The sequence below is a fragment of the Fopius arisanus genome, unplaced genomic scaffold, assembly GCF_000806365.1.
Source record: "Fopius arisanus strain USDA-PBARC FA_bdor unplaced genomic scaffold, ASM80636v1 scaffold00002, whole genome shotgun sequence".
Classification (NCBI taxonomy): Eukaryota; Metazoa; Arthropoda; class Insecta; order Hymenoptera; family Braconidae; genus Fopius; species Fopius arisanus.
In genome coordinates, this window is record NW_011887741.1 from 679,232 (window position 1) to 691,694 (window position 12,463).

The 12,463-nt window shown below is 37.1% G+C and overlaps 1 protein-coding gene across 2 annotated transcripts in view; it reads right to left on the reverse strand.

Moving 5' to 3' along the window:
- The window catches only part of LOC105266061 (rhotekin), a 36,156-nt gene that overhangs the window by 1,627 nt on the left and 22,066 nt on the right, over positions 1–12,463 (reverse strand). For both annotated transcript variants that reach the window (XM_011303957.1, XM_011303949.1), the window contains exons 3-5: positions 1,220–1,410; positions 924–1,133; positions 294–783 (exon numbers count right to left, since the gene is read on the reverse strand). In XM_011303957.1, the coding sequence (XP_011302259.1) occupies positions 294–783; positions 924–1,133; positions 1,220–1,410 (891 nt within the window). The remainder of the gene's footprint in view (positions 1–293; positions 784–923; positions 1,134–1,219; positions 1,411–12,463) is intronic.

Genomic DNA, 12,463 nt, shown 5'->3' on the forward strand with positions numbered 1-12,463 from the left:
ACAATCTACTCGTCCGCCATCAATTCCATCCAAGTGATGTCATCAACTTTATCAATGACCATTAGAATACAATTGACATATGATTGAAACCATTATCTCCTCTAATCTGTCCTCTTTACACTTTTCATTCAGTATTTATTGTTACTTTAAAATAACTTGACTTCTTCCAAAACTTTTGAAAATTCTTCTGAGAAGAAATATATTGGATGATTTTTTTTAATTTTTTGTCGATTGCATTCAATTCCACTCACGTGATGCGATGAAAATTCGTTATCCTTCATTTCCATACTCACTTTATTGATCGGTATCGTAAAAATCGGATTCTGCTCGCCCTCAGCCAATTTCCTCGACTCCCAGCTCTGAATATTAAAATTTTGGAGACGAGCCCAGCAGTCCCTCCCATTGATATTAACACTTCCTGTTGTAATTTCTTTCGTCATGCAGTCGGGTTGTGCAGCTAGACGACAGCAGAAGTGTCCGAAGAGTGGTAGAGCATGATGTTTATTCTCGAGATTATTGATAACTAAATCGTGCGTGTGGATATTCTCGTCTGTGTCATCTAGAGTCAATTTTGCAGAGGCCATGAGCTCAAAATGGGGACCGATTTTTCCCGAGTTCAATTCGTCCCGAAGAGATGCTGCCAATTTTTTTCCGACTGTTTTGGAAATCGAGGAGTGGATTGTACGTTTGATCCTGCGAGGAGTACTCGCGATACTCAGGTCTTCTTGGAGGATGTGACTGTAGATTTCTAGTGTCAGTTCAAAATCTGCTGGCACATTATTGCTGAAAATTTTGATCATGTATTACAAAAAATTTTACTGCGCCCCAAAATCCACAGATAATAATTTCAATAAATTTTTTCTGAATCGCAAATGGATTTTGAAGTATTTTAAGTATCGATCTGGCAGGAATTATCGACTTACAAGAGTAGAACATCTGGAAATGTGATATCAGTAAGGGCCCGATCAACGGGACAGAGTAAAGCAGTGTCATGTATTTCAGTGCCAATTCGCGCCAGGCAAAATACAGCGAAACGTCTGTAGTCACCGCGATTTTTAAAATGATCAGAGTCCCTCCACATCAGTGGTACTCTCAGCTCAGAGAGTGATACCCTTGCTGTGCTCGCAGGATTGCTGAAAATTTATGACACCCGAAATCAGTACAAGGTGGAATTTGAAGAATTACTGATGGATAATTACTCGAAGAATGATTTATGCACCTGGGTTTACTGATGGGTTCCTTTTTACGGCGTTGCAACTCAGCCATATAAGCGGACATCCTCTCGTTTGATGTGAGAAGAGCCCTAGCAGCTTCCAGACTCTGAGCTCTATGTCTCGCCGCTGCCAAAAGTCTCGCCGATCCCTCTCGCATCTTAATCTCCACCTCGATCTTCTGCTCGAGATCATACTCCTGAAAAAACACAAAAAAAACAACACTGAACAAGTTTGTCTCGATTATTCAATTTTTTAATTCAATTTTTCATTCTATTTTTAATAATTTTATGGATTTAAAACTCATTTCAAGGAATTCTACATTGAGAGAAAATATCAGTTTTTGAAAAAGTGGGAAAGCCTAGAAATTATTCATGTTTAGAATCAGGAGATGCGTCGTTAGACAAAGAAAAAGTTTATTTTTCGGATAATAATCCAATAGTTTCTAATGCGGTGTCTATGATTTTAGACAGTCAACAATTAATTAATAATTAATTCCCACTCTACCAATCAAAATGAACACATGCACATTACCCCGCACTCCCCAATTTCTCAGTAATTTTCACCTATAACAATTTTGTTGGACATAATTTTATCGTCAAGACTTGATATTTCTCTCAATGCACAATTCGTCCCCATCAAGAATCCAATCAACACCGGAAGATCTAACCAGGTGTTTGGGATACACGATCAGTAAATGCATTGTTGTCGATAAAATCACGAACGTGGTGAGAAATAATGAACCAATTGCAAGAAGTTCAGTTCGAGAACTGAGGGCTCCCAACGAAAGAGTGAACGTGCCAACGCGAGTGAATGTGAAGTCCGCTAATACAGTGAAATAAAACCACCTGTGAAAGAAAAAAAAAGTAATTCCGGCAAAAATGCCATCCTCAGCTTAAATAAATAAATTCCCACCCGATGGAAAGAAAGAGTGGCGTGACACTCAATGTGACACCTGAATTAAGTTTATGGTGCGAGTCATCAAAAATTTTATTCTGCTCTTCGTGCGGTAGTTTTGTGTAGGCTAAACCTGGACCATTTCTCATAACTTCATTCATTCCATTCTTCATCAATCCATTCATTATGCCATTGTTTAATTCTCCCACGAGTGATGTGGAAATGTTGTTCTACGATTTTGCGATTACGCATCGAGATGTAGAGACTGTTTGGCTCCGATTGCACCGGAAATCATCGGTGCGAGACATTTCCAGTAACACAGGATTAATCGTGTTATGTATTCGATGATATAATGTGATAGTGTGTCATTTTACTGAAAACTGTCGGGTAAGACCGAGTGCATTCAGTCTATCAGTCAAATTCACTGATTTTTTAAATTCGCTGTCTCCCTTAGTTTCAGAGAAATCCTTGATGAAGTCACGAAGAGATAAGTCGGCTTATCTTGGTGTGCCACTTCACTACTCAATTCATTTCAAGAATTTTTCTGCAACTTCAGAATGATCCGATTCATCCAAATAATGCACTAAGAGGAAAATCGACATGTCCAATAACCTATATTATTTATAAAAAAAGGATTATCACTCTGGAGGCTGACTTGTGGATTTGCGAGAGGGAGAAAGAGTGAAAAGTGACTCTTTTCCAGCATTGAATAATTTCGTTATGGCTGGGAGTAAAGTGTTGATTTAAATGAAAAAATCATAAAGCAACTATCATCGAATGCTCTCACGGTGCACCAGAAATACGATCCTATTTACTGAAAAACCAGTGCATCAGCAAAAGTATGGGTGGGCACGTGTGGTAAATGCCCTCTGGCCTATCTCCATTGACCACCCAGTGATTTATTTCTTGCCGCCACAAAAAATATATATATATATATATATATATATATATATCGACCGAATCCAAAAGAAAGAGCTCAAGATGACAGCCTTCACCGAGACGGACAATTTGTTTTTACTGCCTCACCCGAAGCTCAGAGTGTGATTGAGATTCTGTTCAAGAATCCCCAACGCATCCTGAATGGCATATCACCTCGAATACCAATGGAATGACAGTTTTCAAATGGAAAGGTGAGTCCAAAAATTGTTCCGTCAGGATGATATCCACAATCTCATGATATTCATGAAACTCTCCACAAATTTCGCTCAACTCTCCACCTAATCCTGAAAATTACTCGTCTACCGTAACCGCTGTGTCGAGACACTGGAATTTTCCAATTTAAAAAATGCATTCTACCTGTGACATAAAATCCTGGTGGAAAAAATATTTGAAAAGATGCATTCCGTGAAACGTAAGTGGTAAAAACTCATTTGAAGACGGAAATGAAGTGATGAAGAGATTTTTTATTGCTGTGAAAAATTTGAGGTGAAAAGGTCTTTCAATATATTTTTTTCCGAAAACCTCGTTCTTCGAAACTATTTCGGATTCGTTCCCGGATTTGAAGCAGTAAACGCTTGATGGACTTTCTTTCATAATTATTATACATGGACTTAAAAAATAAAATAACATTGAATAAAAAAATGAATGCGGATTTTTTAAAAGGGGCAATGCAAGTTAAAAATGACAATCTTATGATTCTATTAAGGAGTTAAAAGAAATGAGAATTTCTCGTTATTGTTACAAATTCCCTTGATTTTTATATGAAAAAAAAAGCAATTTCCCAGTGACTTTCAATCAAGAACGGGCCTTTTTCCCCAGAGTGCATAAAAAAAAGTCTTTACAAAATGGTGACAACACTCAGGTGATAATTCAAAGCTGAGGTAGTGGTAAAAGTGCATTATGACTGAGTGTTTGTACTCTTCCGATATTGTTTGTCTCAAAGTACTCGACGACACGTTTAAGAATACACATGGTGTAAGGGCACCGACCCCACAAGTACAGTATGAAGAGGAAAATCTCGTAGTCACTCGTCACGTACAAAAATATACGGTTCATATCTCTTTTTCCACCTCTGAATTTTAAATAAAACGATATGGTAAATTTAATCTGTCCTAAAGTTGACGTCAAGGGGTTCTTCTCTCATTTATCTGCCCTTTTTTCATCTCTCTTCGTTATGGTATCGGTGAAGACCCAAGACGTTTATGAACACAAGAATAACAGAGAAAGGGAGTCAACCAGAAAGAGAGGGAATTAAATCTGGATGTGAAACAAATTATCTGCGTGTGGTCGAAGACTTGCCATGAGGGATTAAGGAATTACTCCCGATATTTTCTAATTCTTCATGTTATTTTGCAAATCCTGAAAACGCCTCGATCGATTTTTTATTGAATTCTGCAATTGGAAACCTGAAATTTTTAATTTTTAATTCAATACTCATATTTTTAATGAGGAATTGCTTATTCACAAGACATCTGCACTGAAATTGTTGAATTGTCACAGGAACAAGTCATACAAAAAAAGTAATTGTGGAATGTTTTTCATAAACTCTCTCCTCGCATTCTTTATATAATTACCTCATTAACGAAATAAGATAAGGATTAATTCGAGAATGGAATGAACAGATGATGATGTCAACTTTATTAAAAAACATTATCGCAATAACGGATAGAACAAGAGATATTCGGATCAGTAAACACACTAGGAAGTACTCTCGAAAGTTGTTTGAACAAGAAAACTTAAATCCATGCGAACATTCTATCCACAACAAAGAAGAGATTCCCAAGTTTAATCCCTCGTGGCTTTCAGCCAATCGCCATTGTTTTCAATACTGAGCAATTGTCTCTTTTTTGGTTTAATCAATCTATTGAAAAATCCTATAAAAAATCGTCTCCATATCATTTAAAGAAATTGACAGATTTATTTTTCTCCTCGAAATATCGCGTCAAACTTTAAAACACGACCTTTTATTTATTAATTTTCATCAATTCTATTCACAAATTCTCACAAATACCAGAAGGATTTCGACTTTTTTCTAATTATTCTTTGAATTCGTCAGGAAATTGTTAAAAAATAGAAGGTATGACAAAAGTACAAAATATACTCAATTCAGGTGAAATTTTTTTCGTGCAAAATTAATTTCTGGTGGAAATTCTTTTCAGGGTTATTGATTAGTTCCTAAAGAGTTAGGGGTTATGTTAGTATTTTCTTTACCTTCCTCAAAGGTCTGGAAATTATCAAGGTCGACGCCAAGAGCCCCATCGTGTTATGCATGTTCATGATTGTCGATTATCAAAACACTAAAACGAATATTTGAGTTTAAAAAAAATCCTCGAATGCATGATCATTCTTGTTTCAGTAATCCCTTCATTACTTTAATTAAGGAAAAGGGTATTGAGTCCATCAATAATGAGGATTAATTGTTTTTGCAAAAAAATCAACTGCAGTGAAGGGGATGCTTTTAATTATCTAGAGAAACCATCAGGGCATTTGCTTGTAAAGACTGGGATTTCCTACTCAAATGAACCCTTGAACTCCTTCATTCCTCAAATAACTCCCCAATTAAAGAAGATTACAGAGATGACGAATTAAGACTAAAAATAACCACCGAATGTAAATCAAGTGAAAATGGGAGAAATGGGAATAATTTTCTTTATCATTGGCTATTTCATCATGGAAATTCAGTCCTCAGGCTTGGACGCCTGAAAATGTGAGCACGATTCGATCAATTACTCGAATGAAAATTTGGAGGGTGCTGCGTTCGAAGACTATTTCCAAAATTCCAAAAATTTTGAATTCAACGTTTTGTGGATGGCATATAATGCGTCAATGTATCAGACATGAATTTTAATTGAAAGGTCAGCATTGGCCTCGAGGAATGTATTTGATATTCTCGACAGACTGATTAGTCCACAGGCGATTTTCCAAAGCGGATCCTGTATCGTATAATTGACCAATCAGAACATGATCAGCTGGTGTTGATTTTCTAGTACATTTTCTACATCCAGATTCACTCCCCTTTCCATTTATAAATTGTATATGTCACGAGCACGTGTTTCATTGAAACTGAATTTTCGGGAGGAGCGAAATAAAAATCTCATGGGGCAGTGGAAAGTTGGTTGAGAATGAAAATCAATCTCGTAAGAGTGAACTGAATTTATTATTTAATGGGTTTAGCATCGGATTAGGAATCAATTCCTTTAATTGCGAACTAGTGCAGTGGAAATTTAATTGGAGTGATTTCGGGCAATTGAAGTGATGAAACATCGAACGTTCCAGATTTATTACTGATGCAATTAGGCGGGTAATTAATGTGGAGAGCTTTTTCAAATTGATGATAAGTTTTCACACCAATTCGAAATGATTTCAATGTGTTCCTGAAAATTTAAAATATTATGACGGGAAAGGTGATTCGAAATAAACCGTTCATCAAAATTCATAGAAATCGTAAAAATTTGTATGAGTGAACCCCCGAATTTTTTATTCCGCGAAATCGAATTTAATGACACTTGAAAATGACTAGTTTTAATTATTTTTCAACAAACACACGATGCCGATAAAAAATAAATCATTGATAGCAATTGATAGAAACCACAAAAATTCATGTGAATAAATTCTTGTCTCTTTGAATGAGTGAAATCTGAAATTCCGTTCTATTTTCCTCCACAAGAATTCTCCTGCTGAATTCATGACACTAGAGGATTATCCCACTCCGATAATTTTCTACCAGTGGATTAATGCGAGAAGAACGCGTGTGGATATAAATTATTAATAATAATGAAGATGATATTTTAAAAAATGGAATGCGAAATATCACCCCGATGTTGTCGGCCGGCGGATCAAGACTGAACCAACGTTGAGTTGCCTTTCCAACTTTTACGTTAGCTGAATGTCTGACGCCGACGACGGGGTTGGCGCCGTGTAATATCGACCCATTACGCACCCCCAACCCTCACCCAACCCTTGAATACCACCAACCATAAACAAATGCATAAATGAAAACATGTGGATAAAAGGATAATGTCACGTGAGGCAAAAACAAAAGTTCTCAATGTCATCCCTGAAATGATGGAGACTATCCCTCAGTGATGACTTGGAGTAACTATCGATTTTCAGCTCAGCGTGGGAACCAATTCAAGGAGATGATAGGCCAACATAAAACAGAATAGACCCTGTGGTAATGAATTCTAAAGTCGATTGTCAGCTGCTCTAGATGTGGCAGGTGCTCAGCTGTTGATGTCTTTTGTTGATGATCCTTGAGTGGATGCTGGCATTGTCTTCTGGATTGAATTAAATGAACAGTATAACACATGTTGTTGGCTTTGTTGACGATCTGGTGGACTAAAGGAGGAATGATTGGTTCTCGAAGAGAATCATTTTTGCATCTCCAAGGTATTCTATCAAGGATCTCGACTACTGTATTATTATAAATAATAATGACACTAAACTGTGAGTTTTTTACGTGGATCACCAAAAATGACACTTATGAATAAAAAAGGGAAATAGGATTGAGGGAGTGACGTGGTCTCGTCTAAAAGCGATTTAATTTCGATTTGGGTCCATTACGCTGGACACAGGAGAGAAGCGAGTGCAGCGAATTTGTATGTGTCAATAACATACTGGCAATGACAGCCAACGATTCGCATCGATTGAGAGACCGGGGATGAGGACAGTGAATTGACATTTTCTTCGTCTACTCACGGTGACTGATAATTCACGATTTGCTGGTGATGACTGAAATTCATGGCTGAGTGAGTGGGAGATTATTCGTTAAGGCTTGTTACCGTATGGTCATTGAGAGGTCAAATTGTGTCAACCCCATGATGTCGACATTGGTACAAGTCTCAGACTCTCGAGATAGCCGTGAATAATCTGCCCACCATTTGAAATTCACGGGGAGAAACAAACAGTGGATGTCCTCGTGTTTATTTTTATATATATTTTTTTTTCTCAACACCTTTCGGATTCATTCCAGTGTGAATTATGATGACGTTTTCGGGTTATCATTTGTCGCTGTTCGTTACGACTCGGTAATTGCGTTAGATTTTTTTATTATTTTATATCAATATCTGATCCTCCGCCTTCTCGTCGGACAAATGCGCGATTGCGCTCTAAAAAAGGGGAACAGCTGATTTATGAAAAAGGTAGATGATTGTGTTCGTAATTACTCTGCGTCGTAATTAATTTTGGAATGTAGGCAATTTTGTTTGTCATTTTTTTCTCATGTAGAGTTTTGGTTTAAAAAATTGGCTGTAACGTCTTTCCCTCATTGTGAAAAAGGGGTTTTTGGCATTTACGTACTTTTCCTGTTAAGGTGACGACATGGTCTCCTCTTTTTTCTAGGGGAAGCTGTTTTCCTCGTTTACTCCCTTATGGACGCTGACACCTGTTCTGTCACACTTTTCGCATCACTCTCCAAAGCTTAACCCGATTAACCCTCCAACCGAGAGAGCCCCAGTGAAGACCCGTAAACAGCCTCATTTCTATATTAGGATAGATCTTTAACCAATGGAAATTTAAATCAGTTGTAGTAAAATTTAGACCTGATTTAAACCGAGATAAAATCCCTCAATTCTCCCTCAGCTGTTATACCAAAAAGTTCTCGGAGTTCTTAAAATTACGAGACCATTCCCCTCAGTTTTGAATCTCAAAAATTTGTCGCACACTCCTTAACACGTAGGCGGGCCGGAAATATCATCTCCACACATTTATTTTATTTTATTTCATTATTTTCATTTTCTGTGAAGTCGTTCTCGTCACCGTATGTGGCTTTTTGTGCAGCTGAAACACATGGTGTCGTAGGGCGCACCACGTGTGCCTTGGAATCTCTTTGTTTGGGATAAGAATTTCAATGGAGCTCCAGCGATATACAGGTGGTCTAATATTAATCCGAGAAAAAGACCACTTGGCACCAAAGTTTTCTGGGTCGACAGGAAGATTATTTCGGGTTGCATAGGCTAACACTCGGTGATGGTTAATCTTGTCTTCTCTCTCACTTTCGAGCAAGCCTGAGAGAATTTCGAACTTCCCGGTGACCTCGCACTGGTGAAAATTTCTTATATTTTGAGTAATCCTTACAATTGAACTCGAAATGTTTATCGATTTAGGGTAGTGTGAACTGGTAATAATTATTAAAAAATTTTCAATAAAATACATACGATTCAATTTCTCCGATGAGAAATCCCGTGGTATTTCCCATGAAAATTCAATTAGCTTCACAATTTTCGAACCGTAGAAAGAAGAGACCGGAATTACAAAGAAAACATTTAATCCTCCATTTCCCCGTCAAGAAAAAACAATCGTATTCTCATAGGAATTCAATAACAATATAATCCAGGAATCCCGAATGTGTGTCAAACAATTAATCAGATCATAATAAATTCATTACGCTTATGAAAGCTACAATTTTCCTCTCAGTCTCCACCGAATTAACAAACACTCGAGGGAAAAATGCTAAAACGTGACTAATTGTTAATTGAGCTCCCACGTAAAACCAGTTACACGCATGAGTCTACACCAACGACAATCCACTTGTAAAAGATAATTTTCACGTTTTTAACCTCGTTTTTTATTTACCCAGAGTAAAATCCGTATTTTCTCTTTCCATTATCCTCTAATTTCAACCGTCAATTAATTTCAGAAAATGTTTATCTTGTCGGTTGCAGGATAAAAATTCAAAATGCACGGATGAACGTTAATGAGCCCTGGATAAATCCTGTTACAACCTTTCAATCCTTCCAGGATAATTATCCCCTCATGCATTAGTAGGAGCAACCTATCTACCTATTCAGCTCATTTAAACGTGGTATGAGTAGTTGTCTGTAGAGAATAGAGGATGGTAAAACCCATGTGAGAGTTCTATTGAATCGAAAACCACATTCACTCGATCGTTTAATTCGCTTTGACCCCAGCAAATTCACTATTACGATTAAATAACCAAAGGGGTATTCACTCTCGTGGCTTTAGCGTATTCTGTCTTCTATTATAGCCTATTGAGTGCACAATTTTCGGGCATTTAAAAATCGTATCAAAGAAGATTAAACGCACGGTTTGGAAATGCAATTGGCTAGGAAATAATTAATTAATTTTTCAAGTTTTCTCTGAACGTTTACTGAATTTTTCATTTATCTCAAAAATTCCAGGAAATGAGAGGATTATTTGTTTGTTTAAATAAAAGATTTAATGTTTAATATTTCATGAATTTGAATTCAGTTTTTTCTGAAATTTTCAAGTCTTGTCATTTGAGGAGAAATTTGCTGAGTAATTTTCCAAATTAAAGATCTCCGAGCCCAAAAGAGATAGCGAAATTCTTCTGACCTTTCCTGAAGAGCAGACTGAAATCTCCAAAAAAGGTCCAACAAAAATTCCACTATCTCCCCCATCTTCCGAATTATTCTACCAATTTCCGTTTTCTCCAAAAATTCCCTAATTTATCTACTCCTGAAATTCTGAAATTCTTCGCAACCGTGGGGGTTCCAGAAGTGGAGTGATCACTACAATTCGAAAGTCTCCTTCACTTTAGATTGATTGAATCAATAATGAATAAAAAAAAACCGTGAATGAGCTCCAAGTGAGTGTTTAATTCATGCATATTTAATTATCTCGCTACTACCTCCACAAAACTTTTGAGTACATAACCGTCAGAAGGCTTTATGCTCATTCCTCCCACGCATAAATAAACTTTAATCCATAACCCATGGACCGCACTGTAACTGAGGAAAATTACGATCGTACGTGGTCACGCATCCCGTTACGTAATTATGACTACCTATGGCGTGAAGTCTCGAAAGCCGATAAGTTTTACAGTGATTATAATACTCGTTTAATATACATGAAGTGTAAATTAAGCTCTCTTCCCCGTTCATCCAGAGTTTATGCATTCCGTTGTGAGCTTCGTCTACTTAACGTCATCCACGGGTTATTATATTTGTGATTATTCTCGTGGGGAGGTCAACACCGTGGAGACGTTTCCTCAAATTTTAATGGGTTATTTCAGAACTCGCAGGGAATTGGCTTTGCGGGTAATTAACTGTGCTCTCCGGTTGGGAATTTCGCGTTGTTTTTTTTTAATTACAACATGGGTTAAATGGGTCGTCGGGTTAAAATCAGTGCTGAGTTGAAAGTTTTTTAGTTTTAGAGAATACAATATAAAAAGTCGATCAGTTCATTGCAGTAATTAACTGGTCTTCATGAATAGAAATATTCAGGATATTTCTGGAAAGGTCTGAGATCAGAGACGGAGGTGTAAGCTATTTTTAAATCCTCATCTTTTTCTAGTTCTGACATTTTTATCATCGTCTACGCGGAGGCGGTATGAGGAATCAACCGGTTTTTGGTGAAATAATCTTTATTTTTAAAAAAGGCTAGATCCTACCTCAAAGATTTTAAATCGACCCCCGCGGGGAACATCGGACGAAAAAAATCGGAAGTTAAAAAAATAAAAATCCCAAATGACTGGTTATTCTAGTGGGAATTTTGTACCAATTTCTCTCTACACAAGTCGCACCTGAGTCGTTTGATTGAAACAGCTTCAATCGCCTCCGACCGCTGAACAAAAACTCTCAATTCCATGGTACCCCGTATGCAGCAATAAAGGTATTAATGAAATGTTAAGCCAGGTGACCTATACCGCTGGCATTCGAGGACAAAAGCCCGAAGGTTGATTGACTTAATGTGTTCACCAATTAAGATTCATCCCGAGTACTCAGGCCACGTCCAGCAAAAATATCTCCAACGAATAACTCCGAGTATATTTATCTTTACAACAGACGTACCAACTACCTGAGGCTTTCTTATCTTCTAAAAGCCATAACTGTTCATAATACCTCTTAAACCTGATTACGGCAAAGTGTATACCGTCGATAATACCTCACTACTCCACCTGGAGCAACTCCGTAATTCTCACTCTTCTCTATTTTTTATGATCCTCGTATTTGCTCAGGGGAGATTAAACGAAAAACAAGAGCTTTGTTAATTGCTAAATTTTCATAACACCCGTGGTTTCACCGGGGAAGTACCTAAACCTTTCACGAGGAAATTTTTAGAGGTACGTAAAAGGTTATCGGTGGTTTCTCGTGAAAGAAATGTTGGAGACAACTTTGGAATATTGCGGATAAAATTGTTGGGCTCCAAGGCTGTCTAGGAAATTAGCGTTGTCAAGGGCAAAGAGATTATTTTTTGTTATGTTTTTTATGTTTTTCCTGCAAGTCCGTTGTTAATATGAGTGAAAAATTAACGAGGTGTGGGCAGTTGCTATTTAATTTAACTGTATATCTGTATATCCTTTAGTCTTCATACATTTTTTACAATTTTTCTCGGCCTCAAAAACCTTTTAATATTCCGGATTAACACATAAATTTTTCCCCCTCATTAACAAATAGGTGATCGAATGGTGTTGGTGAATTTTTAAGGGGATTTTA